At 50.3% G+C, this 23,080-nt stretch overlaps 1 protein-coding gene across 1 annotated transcript in view; it reads right to left on the bottom strand.

The window, feature by feature from the left end:
• ZNF831 (zinc finger protein 831) overlaps positions 1-23,080 on the bottom strand; it is a 100,711-nt gene that overhangs the window by 62,282 nt on the left and 15,349 nt on the right. Inside the window, 3 exon segments of the mRNA XM_045981709.1 lie at positions 265-401; positions 1,472-5,143; positions 5,146-5,202. Of these exon segments, the coding sequence (XP_045837665.1) occupies positions 265-401; positions 1,472-5,143; positions 5,146-5,166 (3,830 nt within the window). The 5' untranslated portion in view covers positions 5,167-5,202.

Below are 23,080 nucleotides of genomic sequence, written 5' to 3'. Positions count from 1 at the left end.
CGACTCCGTTATTTCCAAAATTTACTGGATCCCTGGCCTTGGAGAGGCACCCCCAGAGAGCACACAGTCGGGCCGGGGGTCTGCTGTGCAGATGGACTGATGGGGAACCTCCATGAACTTCCTTTCCCCCATGAACCCCCAGACCCTCACTGCCACACAGACGCCTCTGGACCCCCGCGAAGGCTTCCCTGGGTTAGCAGATCACCCCGAGAGCTCCTGACAGGACGAGAACACAGGACAGACAAAGGTGGCCACGCCCCCTACCTTCTGGAGCAGACGCTCAGCTTCTGTTTGCCGTTCCCCCGAAACATCTTCGCCTTCCTCCAAGGCAGTCCTTTCTTCCCTTCAGGCTCAGACACCCGCTCCTGGGACACTAGCCCTGAGGCGACCGGGCAGGAGAGCTGAAAACACCAGGCATGTTGGCATCAAATTGCTCAAAGTCCTGCGTGCTAACTGGAGGCCCAGGGAACACCACGGCCAGGTCTCCCCCCAGCCCCCAATTGCACCTCTCTAGGAACCCCTGCCTTTTGGAGGAAGGAGGGCCCAACTGGGTCTCAGCCCACCCCGCCCCCTCATCTGAGCCTCAGCACATCTTTATTAACCACCACTCTCGGGATGAAGAAGTGCCTGCAAGGCTCTGGAATCCTGGCCCTGCCGGTGCTGCCCATGGTTACATCAAAACAGAAGCTCTGGGACCCTCTTCAGCGGCCCTGGCCTGAGACTTCCCAGAGCAGCACATAGTCCAGACACATAGATTCGTGCTCTAAATGGGACCACAAACTTACCACTAGTCACCAAGTGAGAGCTCCAGAGCACTGGGCCCCTTCCCTTTTAGCCACTCCCAGGGAACTTGGACTTTAAGTTGAATCTGATCACAGTAATTGTTTCCCAAATTCCTGGTACAATAGCGCTCTCTCTCTTGCTCACTCTCTCTTTTTTAGTTTTATTTTTAAGTAATCTCTACACCTGATGTGGGGCTCGAACTCACAACCTGAGATCAAGGGTCCCATGCTCTACCACCTGAGCCAGCCAGGCACCTCAATAATTCTCTTTTAAGAGACGGTGTTCTACCTGGAGTGTATCTCTCAGTAACAATTTCCAGCTTATAATCCTCCGTCACCCACGGAGTTTTCCTGGGCAGTGTTTCATTTCACTTTTTGCTGCTGTTATCAGGATGCTCAGAGCTAAATTTAAAGTCTAATGATGGAAAGTATCTCATCTTGGACCTTGGAACAATGATTCTCTCATTTGAAATGCGTCTTTTCATCATTTTGTTTTGTGTTATATTTTTGGCCTTTATCCCACCCTGCCATGTATGTGGCAGCCCCCTCTTCCCTCAGGAGCAGGCTGAGAAGACCCTACCACAAAGAGCAAAGACCATATCACAAAGTGCCTCCTCACCATCATCAGGAGTTCTGCCTGCCAAGCACATTCCCCCAGCCCTGGGGCCCCAGGCAAAGGAGGATGTTACCTTTGATGTCTGGACCTGCCCTCCTTCTCCCAGGCCTGTCTCCATCAGTCCTCCCACCGTCCTGCTCACGGGCCGGGTGTCCAGACCCTTGTCCTGGGTGCCGCCACCAAGCAAGTGCAGTGCCAAGTACACAGAAGCAGCCTTTTCCTTCTGCTCTGTGGGCAGAGGCAGGCTTCGGCTCAAGCAACACCATGTGAGTCGGGGCTCGGCCCTCAATGACGGGAAAGGGCCGTGGGCCCTGAAACTCCACTGGGTCTCTGAGTGGGTACACGAGGCCAGCTCTGGCCAACTGCGGGGTGTGGGGGCCGTGAGGAAGGAGCAGCAGGAACTGAGCCCAGCCAGAGGTCCTGAAGGAGGGTCTTCCGGGACATTCTCAGGAGGTCCCCCCAACTCCCTGAGTGCACAGGGACTCGGGACACCCCTAGATGGCCTGGCCCCCACTGTAGTGCTGCCCATGCAGAGGTGCCGGGTGTCAGGGGGCCCAGTCTGCCGGGTGGCACAGGCTGGGGTGGGCAGAAAGGAGGCTGTCTCCCTGGGGGTGCCAGTGGATGAGCCAGGGGACGGCGCCCCTGCTGGGGTGCCAGTGTCCAAGTCTCTTTTCTCCTCTCCCTGTACCCCTTTTCTCCTGTCCCATGGCCTAGAGCAGATGGGGTCCTCCTTGAAGCTGTGTGTCCCACTGGTGGCCAAGCCTGAGGCTGGGCGGGGCGGCAGGCGGGTCCCCAGCCCGGACCCAACAAAGGATGCCAGTTCCTCAGGCCGCCTGCTCCTGCACACAGGGTCCTGGCCTTCTCCCGGCCTCGGGGTGACAGAAGGCAGTGGGCAGGTCTCTCCCTGAGGCAACTTGAGGAGGTACTTGGGGGGGAAGGCAGTGTCTGCCAGAGCAGTGAGGACACCAGGAGCCGCGTGGGAATGGTGCCCAAGGGCCACGGCTGCAGGACACGGCGAGATCTCTTCCCCCAGCTCCGCCTGCCTCTGGGCCACAGAAGGAGTAGCAGAGGCGGCGCCAGAAAGCTCCAAGGGCCTGCCCGGCTGCCCAGCCCTGCCCCTCGCCATGCCGTCAGCACTCTCATGTAGCTCCCGTGGCTTATCCCCAGGGTCACTGTCCTGGTTCTGAGATGGTGGGGAGGTGGCCTGCCTGGGGTCACCCGGGGCCTCTCTTTCTGTTCCGAGAGGCTCTGAATGTTCCTGGCAGCCCAGCTTCTCCACCTTCAGCTTCTTCCTCTCTGAGGGGAGCTTTTCCTCTGAGGGCTGGGGTTCCCCAGAGCTACCACTGGGCCGCCTCGGCACAGTTTGGGTCCACTGACAGGGCTCCTTCTTGTCCCCACCACCAAGGGTGCCTCCTTCCAGCTTAGGGTCTGGCAAAACCAGCTTGGGAGCCTCTACGTCACCTCCCCTGAGGGGATCAGGTACTGTGGGCCGCTGACACTCCAGCTCCAGCCTCCTGTTTGGAGAAAGGAGGGGGCTCTCGCCGCCTGAACAGGAGGGTTCTCTGCAGCTGAGGGCGGGAGGAGACATGGCCCTGTTCACCCTAGGCTGCTCACTGCCTCCTGCTCTGGCTACCATCTCCCTCTGCTTGGGGGATTCCATCACTAAGAAGCCCTCCGGGGCCAGTGGATTTTGGCAAGACCCTGGTTTGGCCCCCACAGATGTGTCTCCATGAACGGGGCTCCTCCCGTCCTGGGACGGTACTGTGCCCTCATTCCCTGCTAACTCTTCCTGGAGAGGAAGGTCCAGCTCTGTCCCACTACCCACGGTCACATCCCTTGCCTTCTTGCCTCCGTGGCAGCTGGTTTTCATTTTCTGGTAGATTCTCTTGAATGTCTCATTCCCATACACCTGCCACCTGTCCTGGGAGAACATCTTCAGCTTCCTCTGGCTGCATTTCTTACTGGCTGCTCTGCCCTTGCTGGCTGCCCCCTCCCCAGCAGCAGCTCTGTTTCCATCCGGGTCCTCTGCAGGCACCAGGCTGTCTCCAGTAGGCGGACATGGCAGGTCCTCCACGGCAGCCTGTCTCACCAGGGCCCGGGGGTGGCCGCTGGGGACATCCACCAGTCGGGTGGGGGCAGGCCTGGGGCTCAAAGGCTTCTGCCTCCTGGGGCAGGCATCCTGGGGGTCCGGGGGCTCCTGCCATGTCCTGGCGCCCTCGACAAAAGGCAGTGAGTTGCTCCTGGTGACAGGCACACATGCCACAGTGGTGGAGAGCTGAGTGGGGACAGAGTGAAAGAAGAGCGGTCGTGCCTTGTCTGGGGGGGTGAAGGTAGAACGGGCCGAGCTGAGGGCAGCGGGCTTCCTCCGGCCAGGCTGCAGCGCCCGGATGTCAAAGTGGAAGGAATCTTTGTAGGTGTAGGGCATGGGCAGGTCGATACTGCCTTGCTTGCACAGGACTGTCTTGCGGGGCCGCACGTTGTCCAGCTGGGAATCGTCCACCACTGCCTGATTGTGGGAGATGAGCCAGGCGATGCGCTCCTCTAGCTGCTTCTTCTCCCGCTGCAGGCCGGGCCCCCCAGGCCCCGGTGCCACCTCCCCCTCGGACTCGGCACTGCGCTCCAACAGGCTGCGCGGGGGGCTGCCAGGGACCGGCGGCTGCTCTGCACTGTCCGAGCGGGACAGGTAGCCCGAGTCAGTGCTCTCACACTTCCGCAGCCGGCCCTCTGAGGCCTTAGTGTCCCAGGGCTTCTCCGAAGACGTGGCCGCCTGCTGCTGCTGTAGGGAGCATAGCCGGCCGGCGGTCGGGGGCGTCTGCTCTGGCAGCTTCCACCTCGGCTGGGAGCCAGGCAGAGCGAGCCCAGGGGAGGCCGTGTGGGCAGAGTCCACAGGGGTCTCTCTGTCAGCAAATGTGGACCCTGGACAGGGAACAGCTTCCAACTTCAGACCCAGGGTCTTGGCAACAGAAGACAGGGGTGTGGCGGGCACCGGGCAGTGCCCAGCACCCTGGGGGCCTGGGGAAAGGGGTCTCTCTGATCGGGCCCCATCACCCACCCTCTGGCTGCTGCTGTCCCCCAGGCCGTCTGCTCTGGAGCTCTCTCCAGCCTTGTCCCCCTCCTCCGGGAGGCCCCCACCTCCATCGGACTCTGAGGACAGTCGAGAGTGGTTGAGGTGGGTCTGGGTGCGTCTGTGCTTATACAGGTTGCTCTGGGTCTTAAAGGCAATACCACAGGTGGCACACGGAAAGGGCCTCTCACCCGTGTGGGACCGGATGTGCTTCTCCAAAACACTGGGCTTCAGGCAATCCCGGCCACAGTGTGGGCAAAGGTACTTGCCAGCATTCCGTACCTTGCCCGGGCTCCCCAGCGTGGGCCCCAGGCCTGGCGACAGGACAGGCAGAGTGCCCACGATGTTCACGGTGAGTGCCGGGCACACGAGTGCCGGGTTCCCCACCTGGGCAGGGCCAGGTCCTTCAGGCCGCAGCAGGGGGCTGAGAAGAAAGGGTGCGCCACCCCCATCCAAGCTGCGTGTCACGAGGGGGGCACGTTGCTGGAGGCCCCCTGGAGGCACTGTGTGGTACAACGGGATGGGCAAGGCCTTCAGGAACACTGTAGGGGCCAGACCCTGCTCCGGAGGCAGAATGACAGGGCTTAGGGTCAGGTGAGGCGAGACCTGCCCACCAGGGGCTCCTACGTGTCCAGGAGCAGTAGCTGGCTGGTCCCTGGCAGGCGAGGCAGGCGAGGCGGGCGAGTGAGTCCTGGCACCTCCATCCTGCATCATCTGGGTGGTTCGGGACTCCTGGCGACCTGTGGGCAACAACCACACTTTACCGCGGGCACCTCTCTTCTCTCATCATGTAGTAAACCCTTCCCGGCCCCCATCTGGCATTTTATCACCCCGCTGGACCCTGGTAACAATCCCCCAACAGAAGGAGTTATCCCCACATTATTAAAGGGGAGACAGAGGCTCGGAGAGAAGAGACTTGACATGCAGCTAATACACAGTAAAGCAGGGTCTGGACCCAGATCTGTCTGAATCCTGCCTCTTCTTCCACATGCCGTCCAGGAACTCTTGACCCTTGCCCTCTACACACTGTAGGCTTGCCACCATCATTCCCCAACACCCAGCACAATGGTCTGTGCAGAGGAGACACTAAGAAAACGTGCTGCCTTCATGAAAAAGAAAACCACAGTGATTCCATGCCGGGACTCGGTTTCCATATCTGTAAAATGAGCAGAGAATCAGCACCTCCCTAGGACCTTTTCCCTCTGGAGTTCTTAGCTTCTGCTGTTGGATGAAGGCAATAAGGAAGAAAACTGACCTGAAGGGAAGCCTAACATATTCAACATTCTTTAGTATACATACATCCCAATCTTCTACACGTCACGCTTATACTAAAAATTATGTACTATTTACCTGAAATCTACATATAATGGCAGCCTGTATTTTATCTGGTTAACCCACTAGGACAAGGAGCACTTCCTGAAACTCAGGACCACACTTGGGTCTCCACTCAAAGGTGGGGCCTCAAAAACCCCTCCAGAGCCAACTGGGACACAGTCAATTCCCTCTCAGCCAGAGGGAAGAGCTGGACAATGTGAGGAAAGACAGCAAGAGAGACCTAGCCATGTTCCTCAAACCATGGGAGGGAAAGACAAATACAATGGCAAGAGACAGGACAGGCCCGCGGTAGCAGGAATGGGGGTCTCCAGGTGCTTCCTGCTCAGACATCCATTCCCTAAGAGCTCCATAAGCGCGCTTTGATTGTCCCCCAGCTCAGCTCCTGCAGAAAACCAACACATACAGCAGCTTTTTGTTGCAAGCTGGGTAAGGGAGGAGTAGCAGAGGAGGGAACCGGCTCCTATTGGTTCATACCAGCTCATGCTGGCTCATGAGAGCTGATTTTCCGGAATTTTGCAAGCCAGTTGTTAAGCGTGGCCATAATTAAGAGTTCAATGATATAAACTTACAAGTTACATTAAAAACAAAGGTAAACAACTGTATATTCACATGCAGAAGACTGAAGTTGAAACCCCTATCTCACTTCATACCCAAAAACTAACTCAAAATTGATCAAGGACCTAAATATAAGAGCTAAAACTACAAAACTCTTAGAAGAAAATATAGAAGTAAATCTTCATGACCTTGGCTTTAGTAAAGAATTGTTAGATATGACACCAAAAGCACAAGCAATTAAAAAATTTTTTTACATCAAAAACTAATGACGTCCTGTAAGATGACTAACATAATAAAAATAATTTTTTAAGAAGTAGAAAGAGGGGCACCTGGGTGGCTCAGTGGGTTAAGCCTCTGCCTTCGGCTCAGGTCATGATCTCAGGGTCCTGGGATCAAGCCCTGCATCGGGCTCTCTGCTCAGCGGGGAGCCTGCTTCCTCCTCTCTCTCTGCCTGCTGCTCTGCCTACTTGTGATCTCTGTCTGTCAAAGGAATAAATTAAAAAAAACTTAAAAAAAATTTAAAAACAATAATAAAAAGTAGAAGAAAATATAACCAAAGGTAAATACTACAATGTTAAATGTGTACCTTTGAAGTAAAATTTCTATGCTGAAAGCTGAAAAAACAAAAAAACAAAAAAACCTGGCACTGTTAACACATTTAAAATGTATCTTTAAGAAAAATAACTATATAAATAGCATTTTGTGTGATTTTATACTAACTTTTTAAATCTAGAGCAGCAGGCAGAGGGAGAGGGGGAAGCAGACTCCCCGCTGAGGAAGGAGCCTGATGTGGGCCTGGATCCCAGCACCCTGGGACCGTGACCTGAGCCGAAGGCGCTGGCACGTGAATGTACCTGAATGCTGCCAAGATGTCCACTGTAAAATAGTCAAAATGTTGAGTTTGATGCTATGTGAATTTTACCTCAATAACAAAGGTTCTAAATACTTAGAGCTCATCACTTGCTAATTATTCTATTTCATCTTCCCATTACCGGTGCTCTGGGGGCTCTTGATGCTGACTGCGTCGGCATGACGGAAACGCCATGTGATGGTGCGGTGCTCTGCATCCCAGTGTCTTCCCGACTTCGGGTTCAGTGATGGCACATTCATAGCCTGGGACTGGCCATGGTGGGGGCATCACCCCACAGAAATCAGCAAATGCCACAAGCCAGTCTTTTTGTAATCCTGAAACCAACTCTCCCATTCTCTGTCCCTCACAGACCTATCTAACATCATTATGGATCTCACGCCACCATGCCACCTGCCTCAAAACACTGGACAGGTTATAATTTTTTAAGGGAAGATTTAAAGACAAAAATATTTAGAGATCAGAAGAGGGTACTGGGATTCCTCAGAGCTGACTGATATCGAGGAAAGACAACGGCCTACCTCAAGGTACTGTGTCCTTTCTACTAGCTACAGAATTTCGAGATGTTCCCAGGGAAGCCATCGGACTGAGTTCCTGTGCCTGCTCCCTGCCGGTGGATATCCCTCGGACCCAGATCCCTCATCTCTGAGAGCAGGTCACTTGGGCAGAGCTACAGGGGCTCTCCTGAAATAGTCCGTGGGAACACTGAGCACGGCACCAGACACGGAGTAAGCGCTCCACTTATGTGGGTTTCCGAAGTTCACCTTGATATTCTGAACTATGAACTATGAACTAGTGAATCCTCCCAACCTCCCTTCTCTCCTACCCTGTTGCTTCCCCCATCAGTCAGCAGACCCCAGGCATTGTTTCTGGGAAGAGATGCTGTCTCATGCTGGGTCCCCCAAAAATGATGTCATCACAAGGATTCTATTTGGGAGGTGATCCCACAAAACACCCATAAGGGAGAGAGAAAGATGAGATGAGGGAAGCTACGAAGTGTGTATCATGGGGCAGGTAGAAATTGAGCCTGAGGGGGAATGATGAGAGACCACACAGAACACGCATCTCACTGACCCCACACAGGAAGGGAGCTGTCATACGCCAAGAGCCCCCCTGAGAGCAGTGCGATGTTGGTGGTGCAGCTGGCCACAGGCACACAGCAGGCAGCTCTGGGGATCCCAGAGTGCCATCAGGCCTGAAGTGCTGCCCGAAGCTGGCTCCGGAAGTGCAGGGAGAGATGGGCAGGCCTCCCACTGGAGTTGCTATGGAAGAAACAGAGTAAAGTCTTCCAGATTCCAGAGCCTAAACCCCAAGGAGGAAATCCATTTCCCAGTCCTCAGTTATGATGGTCCCTGAGTTGGGAGAAAGTGGAAAGAGGAGAGGTGGGAGGCAAAGGAGGAGGCCTTTCAAAGTTGGCTTCGGGGGGAGTTGGGTGGAGGGGTGACCTGGACCCCACTCATTGGGGGAATCAGGTGAGGGGCCAGGACAGAGCAAAAAAACAGCCCACTGTGCGCGTCCAGGCAAGCAGGATTGAGGAAGCCTACAGGGCTCCCACGCCCCCAAGTGAATACCAGAGCCCCAGAGAAACTCCAGTTGGGTCCTAGAGGTCCTGCTTGGGGAGCTAAGGGCTGAGCACATGCCCCCTGAAATCAGCCCACCCTGGGGGAGAGAGAAAAGCAGCCCAGAGTGTCAGGGAAGTACGGGGCTTCAAAGCAGAGATTCCAGAAAGAGTGCTACATTTCTGACACACCTGCCACGATGATTATTTTGCTCTCCCTGAAGCCTGTTCTGTGATCACAGCAAAACCGACGCCCTTTAGGAGCAGCTGATCCCTGCCGGCAAGATAATGAGCCAACTAACACCTTCCTCCAGGGAGAGGCACTTTTCTCAGGGAAAACCTCAAAGGGCCGCCACTAATTTTTCTCACTCTGAATCAAGGCAGTAGCCGGTCCTATTATCCCCACTGGCCTAATGGGGAAACTGAAGCACAAGGTGGAGCAGGCAGGCACGTCAGGCAAGGCTCTGGGAAGACCACGTGCTTGGCAAGACTCATGCGAGGCACTCACCTCCTTGCCATCCTAAGGGTCCACCGTGCGGAGAGCGTGAAGCACCCCTCACCTCCTCCATTCTGCCGCACGTGCAGACCCGCACCTCCTCTGAGCTCCCCAAGCTCCTAATACTCGGGATGAGTGTGCAGCTTTACAGGCAGGTAAATGGAGAGGCACAGAAAGTTGTAGGAAAGTGACTACTTCCTAAGCTCCCTCTTTTTCAAAAACAACCCATAAAGGGGCCTGGGGAAAGAAAGAGCATGGAAATGCCACAAATACGTTCTAAAAAGGCATGTTTGGGGCCAGGAAAGAGAAGGCTTTGGAGAAATGTACCCAAGGTGTTAAACACATTGAACTCTTCAGGTGCGGAGTCCACTGTTTTAGCTCCAAGTTTCCCAAGCCACCCTGTGTCAGCTGCCGTGCCGTGTGGGGGCCTCCCGCACCCTTACTTCCTCCCCATCCTTGGGTAACTGGGGTTTGCTGGAATACGTACTTTTCTCTTTTAAGTTTTTCTCTCTCTCTCCTTTTTTTTTTTAAGTTTGTTTGTTTATCTGAGTAATCTTTACACCCAGTGTGGGGCGTGACTCATGACCCTGACATCAAAAGCTGCATGCTCTTCCAACTGAGCCATCAGGCGCCCCTGGAACACGTCACTTTAAAAGGGAGCTGTGTGCACAACAGCGGCAATGGGCTCAGCGCACTAAACTGCACACTTAAAAGCTGTTGCAATGATAAACTGTATGTTGTGTGTATCTTACAACTTTCAAAACGTAGGGAAAAAAATGTATGGGACGGATGGGTTGCTAAATCATTACCCAATAAGCCAAAACCTTACCCTCACACAAAAACCCGCCCATGGGTGTTTGTAGCAGCTTTCATCGTAATTGCTAAAACTTGGGAGCAACCAAAATGGCCTTCGGCAGGTGAATGGAGAAGCTGTGGTCCGTCCAGACAGCGGAGTATACCCAGCACCAGAACCAAATGAGCTATGAAGCCGTGAGACCTGGAAGAACCTTCAGGGCATAGGACTAAGTGGAAGAAGCAAGGCTGAAAAGACCACAGCCTGTATGATTCCAACTACATGACTTTCTGGAAAAGGCAAAACTACGGAGGCAATTCCAAGATGAGTGGTTGCAGGGTTTGATGGAAGGAAAGATGGGATGAGCAGGTGGGACGCAGAGGACATTCAGGACAGGGAAACAATTCTGTTTAATACTGTAATGGCAGGTACGTATCATTATACACTTGTCCAAACCCACAGAATGCAGAACACCAAGAGGGATCCTAATGTCAACTATGAATTTCAGTTAATAATTACGTATTAAGGGGCACATGGGTGGCTCAGTCGTTTGGCTCAGGTCATGATCTCAGGGTCCTGGGATCGAGCCCCGCATCAGGCTCTCTGCTCAGCGGGGAGCCTGCTTCCTCCTCTCTCTCTGCCTGCCTCTCCGCCTACTTGTGATCTCTCTGTCAAATAAATAAATTAAAAATTAAAAAAAAAAAGAAGTCTACTGATTTTTAAAATTAAAAAAAAATCAAAACAATGTTTTAAAAGACACATGAAAAGATGATTACCCTTAAAGCCAAGAAACGCAAGGTGTATATATATGATGCCATGTTTTGCCTATCAGAGTAAATTAAATGAATATATTCTTGTAATAACTGGAGGGAAAAAGAGATTATTTTTCCTTAGAACTATTATTAAAATACGTAACAGTCTTTTTAAACGTGTATCTGTGGGGACCTCAGATGATCTAGCACAACTGAGCGGTACGGTCCCCTGCTGTGGGGAATTATCTCTAAGTTAAGATCTTGACCGGGGACACCTTCAGCTAGACCCTCCAGATAAATCAGGTGATCTTCCCTCTGCCTTCCCTCAGGGAGTAGCCATGGCTCCCTGGTCCTCTGGTGGAGACTGGCAGGTCAAAGCGGGAGGGAGGACAGCCGGGCCAGGACTGTTTCCGAGGGAGCTCCCTCCCTCTGCTGAAAGCCGAACGTTCGTCAGGCAGCATCTCTGGTCAGCTATCCTTGGGGCCCACGGGCCCTGGTTGAAGACCCGTCTCCCAGACTCAAATTCCATTTCCGACACTTAACCCGCTGTCCGGCTGCAGCAAGTTCCTCTCACTTTAGGATTCTCATTTGTAAAATGGGGACAAACAAGGAGGATAAGAGAGATACTCCCCACAGGCTCTTAACACAGCATAAGCACCAAAGGGGAACAATCGGCTGACAGTTACTGACATTTCTTTTTGCCTTTTCCAAGTTCATCAGTTTTGCTTTGGTCAGCCCGAGGCGTCTACCAGCCGAAAGAGAGAACTTTGACAGGCTGGCAGCAGGCAGAGCTGAGCCCTGTCTAGTGGCTGCCACATGTCGGCCAGCAGCCCCAGTGCCTTGCAGGGGCTGAGTCGCCCCCTACACACCAGGCTCCCGCTTCGGAAGGCGCTGCTGGGCTTCCAGAGGAGCGGGAGGCTGAGGGAAAGAGAGACTTGCCCAAGGGCAAGCTGCTGGGGAGCATGCTCCCTCCCGAAGAAGGGACACAGGCAGAGAAACCGGTAAGTAAGCTTCAGCTTCCCACCTGCACAACAGGATTTCTGGTAAGACGTTAATCTTGAGGGCAGATACTATTGTCGAGGGCAAAATGTTTTTCCCAATTACTTTCTCTCTTCGTTTGACGTTTTGGGCTCCAAGACAAGAGGACCTGCACCTGGAGGTAAGTGGTCCCTGTGTCTGTGTAAGGAGGAGGAGGGCACAGAGGCACACACAGACAGCCAACGTGAAGACCATGCAACCAGACAGAGACAGAAGGGTGTGGCTGCAAGCCAAGGGGCCCCTGGAGCCACCAGAAGATGCAAGAGATGGGAAGGAGCCTCCCAAAAGCCTGCAGAGCAAGCCCAGCCCTGCCCACACCTGGATTTCAGACTTCTAGCCTCCAGACCGTGGGAGACCACACCGCCATTGTTTCAAACCTCCCAGTGTTGCAGGGGGACGTGGTGACAGCAGTCCCAGAACCCTCATGTGGGAAACAGAAGAAAATGCTCCAATTCCTGGCTCTGGAAGATGGTGAAGGGGGCATGGGCCCAGAAGAGGAAGGCAAGCAGGACAGGAGAAAGTGTAAGGCTGGGCAATACCGAGCTGTCCCCCACTCTGTTGAAGCCCTCTCTAAGGAGATGGCCAGAGCCAGACAAGGCTAGCCAGAGGGAGACCCCTGGGGCTAAGCCATCCGGAGCTGCCACAGGTCCTCCTGGAGGCTGAACAGGGTCTGGCTTGGGGCTCACATGGTGCTGGGAAGGGGGGGTACATGGTAGGAAGAAGAGCTCTGTTAACAAAACCCCAGAACAGGCCGAGTAGACCGCCAGATGCCATCTTGGAGATGCTGTGGGTAAAGGAGGGGCAAAAGGATATGAGATGAAGAGACCCAGGACATTTATTTTAATTTACTCTGCGGAGTGGTTAGAGAGAGGGGCTTGGGAGGCAGGCTCCAAACCTCACCCCGCACTTACTCGTGCTGTGACCTCAGATGACCTGCACAACCTCCCTGTGACTCAGTTTCCTCACTGTAAAATGGGGAAACAGTAATACCTACCCCACAGGGTGGTGAGAGTTACGTGGCTTGGAAGTGTGCCTGGCCTAAAGTGGCAGCTCAAGAAAGTCAATAAACACGTACTAACTTTCTTCTTGCCTCCTGCTTGCCAGGAACAGGGCCTTAGAGAAGAGCCACTTAGCCACAGGCAAAGGACAGGAGCACTCTGCTCTATGAGTGTCCGAGCCACAGAGTAAGCGCTTTCTCCATGCCATGGGGTTCTCAGAATCATTACACTCAATGGCTGTATATTATTAAGCATCGGTCTGGACGGCCCAGCACACAGTAGGTATTCAATAAATTAACTGCTGAAGGAGTGCAGCGTTAGAGAAGAGGATAAAGAAATGGCTTAGCTTGGATGGGGAGCTGTGGCAGACCCAGTGCCCCATCCAGTGACTGCCCACCCTGTCCCCTTAAGCAAGAAGTCAACCACAATCAGGGCCCAAAGAAAGCAGAGGACACTCCCAGGTCCTGTGTCCCCACAGAGTCAGGAGTGAGGGGTAGGTGAGGCTCGTGCCCATGACACTCCAGTGTAAAGAGAGTCCTCACCTGACACGGACCAAGCCATGCTGTCCCAGTCTCTCACCTCTCAGAAACCCCAAAGGTTCATACAGCGGGGAGGTTGAGCAACAATGATAATAATCATTTCAATCTCTTGGCAGCGCCCCTCGTCAACTCCTCAAGCAAACAGCAGGGTAAAAGGAGCGGACCTGAAGCCCGCTTGGTTCTCAACTCCATGAGCACCTCCCCGCTGAGCATGACCCCAGCGCCGGCGGTATGTTTCACGCTCCATGCCCTGAAGAGACAAGTCCCCGGCTGCATGTGATGATCAAACAAGGAAACAAGACAAGCTTTAACACCAAAGGAAAAACTGACTGAGTTTGAGGTACTGAGAAGTACTGTTGGCAGGCTGCAAAAACTGGCCTCAATCCCTCACTCCTCACTGTTTCCACAGCCTTTGCAAGGGGTCTTTGCTGCTCTTCCCATTAAGATCTGGTGACTACTTCTCTACCCCTCGACTCTGGGTAACAGAGTGGCATTTACGATCATGAGCTAGTTCCGAGCCTGGCACTCAAAAACCCTCCGTCCACCTCCGCTCTGCTTCAGCCATGAGTACAAGCCCCAGCTAGCCTCCTGCAGGACAAGAGCCCACGTGGAGTCAAGACAAGCCTTCCCAGGGAGGCCGCCTCAGTCCAGCCAGTCCCCAGCAGAGCTAGTTGCTGCCCACAGACACCTGAGTAAGCCCAGCCAGGATAAGACCCACTCAAAGGAGCCCGGTCTCAGATACTGACCCACAGCAGCATAAGCTCAGCAAACGGTTGTCATGTTAAGCCACTACGTTTGGGGTTGGTTGTTAGGTAGCAAGAGCGAACTGAACGGTATGATAGCGACATGGTGCCCACCTGAGGAATTTTAAGGGTAATATTGACCAGTGGTGATTTTTGCCTTACCACATCCCTCACAGGCTGTGACTCCACAATAACCCACTTTCCCCGGGATTCGCTGCTGGGACAGACAACTGTATCAGCAGTGAAAGGGGACAGAACTGATTAGTTCCTCTGGCAGTGGCACGGTACTTGGCCTTCAAATATCGAAAGTTCTTGACGTAGAGTTTCTTCAGCTTCCCTTTTCCCACCATTGGTCACCCTCCCAGGCAACTAAGCTTTGATGATGGCCTCTGTCTGATCTTTGCCCTCTGTTTTCTCATCCACTTCTCTGAAGGGCCCCCACAGCTCATAAATTAGCATTTTAACCTACAGCAAGATTATCTTCCACTGGTTCTTTTTTTTTTTTTTTTTTAAGATTTTATTTATTTATTTGACAGAGAGAGATCACAAGTAGGCAGAGAGGCAGGCAGAGAGAGTGAGAGGGGAGCAGAGAGCCCAATGCGGGACTCGATCCCAGGACCCTGAGATCATGACCTGAGCCGAGGGCAGCAGCTTAAACCACTGAGCCACCCAGGCGCCCCTCTTCCACTGGTTCTTAAGGCAAGTACTCGCATGCTTTTCGACATCCATTTGAGATCAACACTGTTTGTTGGAATGCAAAAGAAACAGCTAGGAGAGAGGCCACAGGACACAAAGGAGAGCTCTCCCTGGCTGAGAGAGTTGGCAGCATGGATATCCCGCTCTCCCTGGCTTAGAAAATACTGTATGTTCTGCCCCACTCGGTCTCATCAGCTCTCCCTGGCTGAGAGAGTTGGCAGCATGGATATCCCGCTCTCCCTGGCTTAGAAAATACTGTATGTTCTGCCCCACTCGGTCTCATCAGCTGGACGTTGTGCCACAATGATGGGGGTGTTCACATTAACAAAGCACTCGGTTTATTTAGTAAAATATTTCAAACAAAAAGTGGTAGACTATATTAGCACTGCTCAGGACGACATCAAATAGAGGGGTCCAGCTTAGTTTTCATGTATTAAAAATTCATTTTTTCATCCATTCAAATGTTTATGGAGCATTTACTCTGGGTCTGGTGCTATTTCATGTGCTGGTTTCCCTTATGATACACCAGTACACAGAGAGCTGAAAGAGTGTTTAGAAATAAATTATATAATGCATCAGAAAATAAGTGTTACGGAAAGAGCTAGAGCACGGTAAGGAAAGGTAGGAGTGAGGCAGGGGAGGAGGCAGGCAAGGAGGAAGGGCTACCATTTTAAATGGGATGGGTCAGCTAAGCCTCACCTAGAAGGTGATGTCTAACCAAACACAGGAAGCTACTGATGGAGTGAGCCACAGGGGTATCTGGGGGAAGAGGGTTTCAGACAGCAGGAAGAGCAGTACCAAGGCACTGAGGTGGAATGTGTTTGGCGGCTTGAGACAGGATACCCTAAACGAAAAGGAAATTCATTCACAGATACCAACCTGCCCAACTTTATTTTGTAATTCTCTCAGGGAAAGTCCATTTCCCTGGATCTTTGTTTCCTCAGCTGCCAAGCGGGAAGAAAAAAGTCTAGGTACAAAGTGACCCAGAGAGGGACCCTTCTCAGTTAATGACAAGAGGCTTGTGCCCATCACCACTGTCACTATTCCTCTCCTCTATGGCAGATGGAGAAAGCACAGCTTAGAGCTGTCTCGTTGGTCAAGAGATGGGGATAACCCAAGGGGAGAACCGTCCTCCAGGGCCACCTCCCTTTATCCACAGAACACGAGTTTGAAGGTCACCTTTGCTAGATGTCGTGCATCCCAACACCAGTTCTCTGTGCCACGGGCCTGGCCACACTGGAGGCTTATTTAGCATGACCCCCTGCAGCTCAGAACCCATAAAATAAATGGTACATTAACACCACAATTCATGATCACCTGGCAGGCTATAAATAGATTTGTGTGTTTACGGTATGAAACATAATTCAGAATATGGTATTGGAGATAGTTATTGTTTTCTATAATTATATTAATGAGGCAGGAAAACTGCGAACAGATGTAGTGCTGAATTCAAAGCAGAGTAGGAAAGAGGGTTCCAAATGTTGATCAGGTTCAGAAGATTACAAGAGTTAACCCCTACCTATTCAACTGGCCACTCTGGGAATGTCCCATACAGGTAGGCATTCTCTGTACATACACACCTTGTGTGCACGGCACGCAATGCACAGATCCACCTTACAGGGGGCTGTGGGCTCTACTCATGAAAGGCACAAAGATGATGCTCTGACTGACAGATGACAGATGGTATGCCTCAAACTTCTCCATCTTTTGGCAATTCCAGCCTGCACCAAACTTTTTCAATTAAGCTACAATTTACATACGGTACTATTTACCTTTTTAGTGTATGGCTTTCTGAGCTGTGATAAGTAGATACAGCTGTGAGCCACTAACAGAACGGAGATACAGAAGAATACATCCTCCTCCTCCCAATCACCCCACACCTCTTCTGATCAGCCCCTTCCCCTCCCCTAGCCTGGCAACCACAGATCTATTTCTGGCCCTATTGTTTTGCCTTTTCCAGATGTGATACAAATGGAATTTATATTTTTCTGGTAACTTTTCTAGTTAGATTTCTTTCTCACCATAATGCCTCCGAGATGCACCCAAGTTTTGCATGTTTCATCAGCTCACCCTGGTTACTGCCGGGTAGTATTCCAATATGTGGGTGTGCCACAGTTTGTTTATTTACTTTCCCCACCCGTTGGGTGAAGTCTGAGGAGACCCAAGGTTGCGGGGTCAGGACATTCACCACTGCCTAACAGCAAGGAGGCCATCCCTGCCCACCGTGGCAGTGGAAGCCATGTGGGGAGCACTATCAAGGCATCGTATGTTTTCCAGGCAGGGCTATCTCCCAGGAAGATATCAGTGATGGCCCAGTGGGGAGCGAAACTACCCCCTCCCCAAGGACTAAAGAGAAGCTCCTCCTTGGGGGTTGAGACGGAGTGAGCAACCTGGCCTTCTATCCACCTGCTTCTCCTGCTGAGCAGTATCAAAGAAAGCCAGCTAAAACTAAAGGTTGAATCAATCCAGGCTCTCATAACACAGCACCAAAAAAGTCCACATTTCAACCAAAACTCATTTGTCATGCCAAGAAACAGGAAGAAACTGACTGGGAAAAAAAACTCCACAGATGTTAACACCAAGATGCAAGAAATGTTGGAATTACCTGACACAGATTTTGAAATCAGCTATCACAAAAATGTTTCAATGAACACTTATGAATATGCTTGAAACAAATTAAAAAATAGAAAGTTTCAACAAAGAAGAAGAGGAGGAGGAGGGGGAGGAGGAAAAAACCAAGTGGAAATTGTAGAACTGAAAAGCACTATAACCAAAATTTTAAAAACTCAATGGATGAGCTCAAGAGCATGATGGAAAGAACAGAAAAAAGAATCAATATATTTGAAGATAAAATAGAAATTCCCTGTCTGAACTACAGAGGGAAAATAGGCTTAAAAAATGAACAGAGCCTCAGGAACCTGTGGAACTAACAAAAAGTGCAACATTCGTGTCATCAGAGTCCTGGCAGGGAAAATAAAAGGGGACTGAGCTCAAACAGTATTTAAATAATGCAGAAAACTTCAATTTTGCAAAAGACCTAAAACCTACAGATTCAAGAAGCTAGTGAACTCCAAACCAGATAAAACCAAAGAAACCGTCACCAACATACATCAGAGTCAAACTTCCAAACTCTAAAGACAAAGAAAAAAATCTTGAAAACAATGAGAAAGAAATGACACCTTACCTAGAGGGGAAAAACCATTCTAATGACAGCAAATTTCTCATCAGAAACTTGGGAGGCCAGAAGGAAATGGTACATTTTGAAAGGGCTGAAATAAAAGAACTGTCAACCCAAATACTATATCCAGGAAAAAAATCCTCCTTGAATAAAGGTGAAATCAAAACATTATCAAATAAAAGAGAACCAAGAGAGTTTGTCACCAGCAGACCCACTCTATAAAGGAATACCTAAAGGAAGTTCTCTAAACAGAAAGGAAATAATAAAAGTAGGAAACTTGGTACATCAAGAAGGAAAAAGAGTAACAGTAAAAATATAGGTAAATACAGGTAATATTAGTATACCTATAAAAATATACGTAAATTCTCAATTTCCTTTAGTATTTTTTAAATGATGACTGATGGTTGAAACAAGAACAGCGGTCTGATACGGCTCTAAACACATGCAGTATATTTGAGATAACCATAAATGGGGGAGAGTAAACGGAGGAAAAGTTGTTACACTTCATTCCCAATGGTAAAATAATGACATGAGGGGACTCTGATGAACTACATGTCTACAATGTCATACAGAGAGCAACATCATACTCAATATGGGGATATCCGATGGAGTCTACCTAAACTACCGGCCACAAATGTGGTCTCTCTGAAACTGTACAGCCTAAGACCAGAGATGATGTGTCTGTAGCCTTCCTGACAGAGAAACCAGGGCCCCAGGAGTCAGAGCACGGCTCATCTGTGGCTGGGGGTCTACACAAGAGGCTGCTCCCTCAGCAAGACCTACTTCCCAGCACACAGCCCATGAGCTCTGAAGAGCTCTGTCCCTACTGGTGTCCAAACTCCCAGTATACATCCACATCTCCTGCTTCCCACCTGTACTCCAAGGTATTTATTACCTACTGTTTACCCAGCAACACCAGACAAGCTCTAATCTGGTTCACCTGGTCAACTCCTCTGCTGTTCAATGGCAAAACCATAGCTTCTCCAATGAGGTCCAAATCACTTCCAAGTATGTCCTTTCTTGGATAACCTCTCTATCCTAGGGTACCACAGAGAGTTTCTTATATCTTAGAGTTGGTCTTTTATTACAGTTCATTGTTCTTAAGTTAAACTTCTGGAGTGTACAACTACTGTGGTTTCTGTCTCCTGATTAGACACAGATTACTACAGAATTCCAGGAGTGGTCCCAGGATACGGATCCCTAAAGATGGGATCTAAGGACTGATCTGGTCATGCCCGTGGACTTGAGTGTGATGGTAAGTTCCTTGCCAATGAGAAATGTGCTGCTTGTAACCCCTGACATGCAATGGCGTCACAATTAATCAAGCTATCATCTGTGGTTGACTGTGATTAAGCGCCAACTGGAACGCGTTCCTTGGGAGCTCGAGTGCCTTCTGCTCTTGCCATGTGGCGGTAATGCTGACTACAAAGGCTGTGGTGTGGGATGAACGTTTCTAAGTGCCCTTGAGTGCGTATGGAGAGAAAATGACAAGCTCAGGTCTGTTAACTCCCACCTCAAGTCATGGTCTGAGAAGCAGACAGCCTCCATGCCAGTCCTAAAAGAATCTCTTCTTTCTCATAGGCACAGGGCTGACATTGCTAAAAATCAAACACAGAACGTAATGGTGTAAGTTGCTGAATTAAAATGGCAGCTGAATTCACAGTCTTGCCAAGTTTCTCATGTGAAAATTGGGTCATTAATGGGGGGAAAATGAGATTCTTGAAACGTGGAATAAGGACATCTTACTGGACCTCAAGAAATTGACAATGTTGACGTCTGGGTCATCCTGAGTCCCTCTTAGCAGCAGCAACAGATTCCCCTCCAATGTCCAAGACCTTCTCCATCAGCTTAAAAGCCTTGTGACACCCTCATTTGGGGCAGACACCTTGAAAAGGGATGACCCTTCTCTGAACCCAGCCTACCACCCCCTGTTGCCAGAAGACCCCTGACAAGATCATGTCTCAGCATGACTGGGTGGACAGGTATACACTGTGACCCTGCAGGAAACAGCTTATCTACCAAAAGAGCTGGAGGCCTTTGCCAATACACAGTCACAGAAACATGGGGAATATATATGTGGGAATGGATTCTCAGGACATTGAGAAATACACTAGTGAGGGGCCACTTGGGTCTCTGAAAATCTTTGGTTTTTGCTATTTTTTCAAGCCAAGCATGACTGTAGGGAATGCCACCCTTGGGATAGGCTCCTTGGTTTCACTGTGATGTCTGAATCCCAGTATAGCAGAGGCCAAGTGGCAGCACTTAATTGTCAAAGGCAAAGTAGGCATGTCAACCACACAGCAGTGGGGGACATGTCAGCAGTCAGAATTCTTTGGGCCTCAGAGATCTTTAGCAGTGGTTGCCTAATCCTTGTGTCCCTAAGAGCGAAAAAGGTGGGGGCGCCTGGGTGGCTCAGTCTGTTAAGCACCTGCCTTCAGCTCAGGTCATGATCCCAGGGTCCTGGGATCAAGCCCTGTATTGGGCTCCCTGCTCAGCAGAGAGCTAGCTTCTCCCTCTCCCTCTGCCTGCCACTCTACCTGCTTGTGCTCCCTTGCTATCTCTCTGTCAGATAAATAAATAAAATCTTTAAAAAAAAAAAAAAAAGAGTGAAAAAGGTACTCAGCCTGCTAGGGCATTGCTTGGTCTACATGGCAAGAAACACTCTAAGTGTGGTAGTGAACAACCTGACTCAAGTCACCAAATGGAAAATCATGACCTTTTATCCAGTTTCCAGATCTAAGTCAGTTCACAGGTCAGAGGTCCCTGAAGGACAGAGGTGCCAGGTCCCTGAAAAAGGAGCCCCTGCTTTTGCCACAAAGACACACTGTCGATCTCCCTTCTAGTCTTCCCCAGAGGGACTTTAGCCACATACTAGAGTGACAGTAGCTAGAGGAAAAACTAAATACGCGAACTTTTCAGGGAATACTACATAATCCAAGGGTAAAGAACACAGAGCAGCTGAGGTCCTGCCCTGAGGGCAAGAAAACTCTGGATGGACCACAGCTCCAAGGCCAACTGCAGAAATGGCGACAGAAAGAGCTTTATGTGTGATCTCTACGCATGCCATACGCAAGGGTCTGCTTCCATATAGTGATCATCCTCTACTTCTTTCCTCTCCTTCGTACTTTTAGATTTTATGCATGAGTCATTATTGGAGGTTAACTTTACAACTTGGTCTTCAGGGAAGAGAATATTCAGGAAGCCCTTGACTTAATCCAAGTAGTAATTAATATATCCTGTGACGGATATAATGATTGTTTATTCTTATTTTGAAAGAGTTAAAACTTCTTCAATTGTAGGAAGGAAAGATGTATCTTTTTAGGCAGAAATACAGAGTTGTTTCATTGTGTTAAGGAAGTCCCACTATGTATATGGAAGCGGAGTGGCCCCAGGGGCAGGCCATGTCAGTTATTAACTTACTGCCTGTCAGTACCAAATGAACCCTTAGACATATGCCCTAAGATAAATAGTGCAATTCCTTTAAGATTTTAAAGAGGGCACAATGTGAAGGGACATTCCAGGAAGGAGAGGCTTCCTACAATTTTTCGCAGGGGCCAAGGAGAGGGTCAGTGGTGTGGGTGCAAGGACATCTGCCGGAGCCTCCCCTGCCAGTCCCCAGTCCCCACAAACACTCCCCCTGCGATCTTGCAGCCTCAGCCTGACACTAAGCTGTCTGCAGCCCCACGCACGGAAACCAAAGCCTGCCTATGGCCAGAGAGTCACATGGTTGTGCAGCTCCTTCTGTATCCTGTGCGCAGCCCTCCTGTGGCTGCGGTGTCCACAGACAACCACTCCACCTCCCACCCATGCAGCCCATTAGCTCCAAAGGCCTCTGCCCCCACTGGTGTCCAGATGGATGCCCAATGTACACCCCTGTCTCCTATTGTCCATCACCTGCTGACGGCCTACAATCCGGAATGTGGCCTATTGTTCACCCAGCAACTCCGGGCAAGCTCCAGTCTGGCTAAATCAGCCAGCTTCTCTGCTGTTCGAGATCCAAGCCATAGCCTCTCCGATGAGGTAGGAACCTCTTCCAATTTTGTCCTTCCTCTCAATCCTAAAGTACCCTACAAAGTTTCCTTACATATTATAGTCACTCTCAACAAAGGATTTCACTTCTTGTTTTAACTTTCTCTTGTATAACCTGTGTAATTTCGACTTCCTGCCAGGACCCAGAATGCCACACCAGGAGAGACCATCTTCCAGACTGTAACACAAACCTTAGTAAGAACTGAAATCACACAGAGTGTGTTCTCTGCCCAGAATAAAATCAAACTGGACGTCGATAACAGAAAGGTAACAGGAAAGTCTCCCAACACTTGGAAAGAATCAGCATACCACTAAGCAACCCAGGTGTTTAAAGACGAATATCAAGGGTAGCAACAATAACAACATCACCGAGTGAGTGACAATGACAATAGAAAAAATTCTCTCAGAATTTGTGGGCAGCAGCTAGGACAGTGCTCAGAGGGAAATGGAGAGCACTAAAGGCTTGCATTAAGTAAGAGAGCCACAGAGCAAAAATCTAAGCTCCTATTTCAAGAACCTAGTGAAAGAAAAGCATCGTAAGCCCACAGCAAGCAGAAAGAAGGAGATAATAAGGAAAAGGAAAGCAATCAATAAAGTTGGAAGAGAAAAATAATAAAGTCAAAGAAAGGAAAAGCTTGTTCTTCCAGAAGATCAATAAAATTGATCTTCAAAATCTCTATAAATACCGAGAAAGGAAAAATGAGGGAAGACATACATTAGCAGTATCAGCAAAGAAGGGATACCACTACAGACCTTGTGGATACCAAATGGATAAAAAGGGAATATTCTGTGAATAAACATGATACTCAGGTAAATCTGGTAACCTAGATAAAATGGACAAATTCCTCAAAAAGCGCAAACTAGCACAAGTTGCCAAATATGAAAGAGATCATTTGTATACCACTCTATTAAATAGACAGGATTTGTAATTTTAAAGCTCCCAAAAAAGAAGTCTCCAGACCCTGATGGTTTCACTGAAGAATTCTACATAATGTTTAAAAAAGAATCAACACATTGGGGCGCCTGGGTGGCTCAGTTGG

The sequence above is a fragment of the Meles meles genome, chromosome 16, assembly GCF_922984935.1.
Source record: "Meles meles chromosome 16, mMelMel3.1 paternal haplotype, whole genome shotgun sequence".
In the NCBI taxonomy this organism is placed as follows: domain Eukaryota; kingdom Metazoa; phylum Chordata; class Mammalia; order Carnivora; family Mustelidae; genus Meles; species Meles meles.
This window is presented reverse-complemented; position numbering and strand designations above follow the sequence as displayed.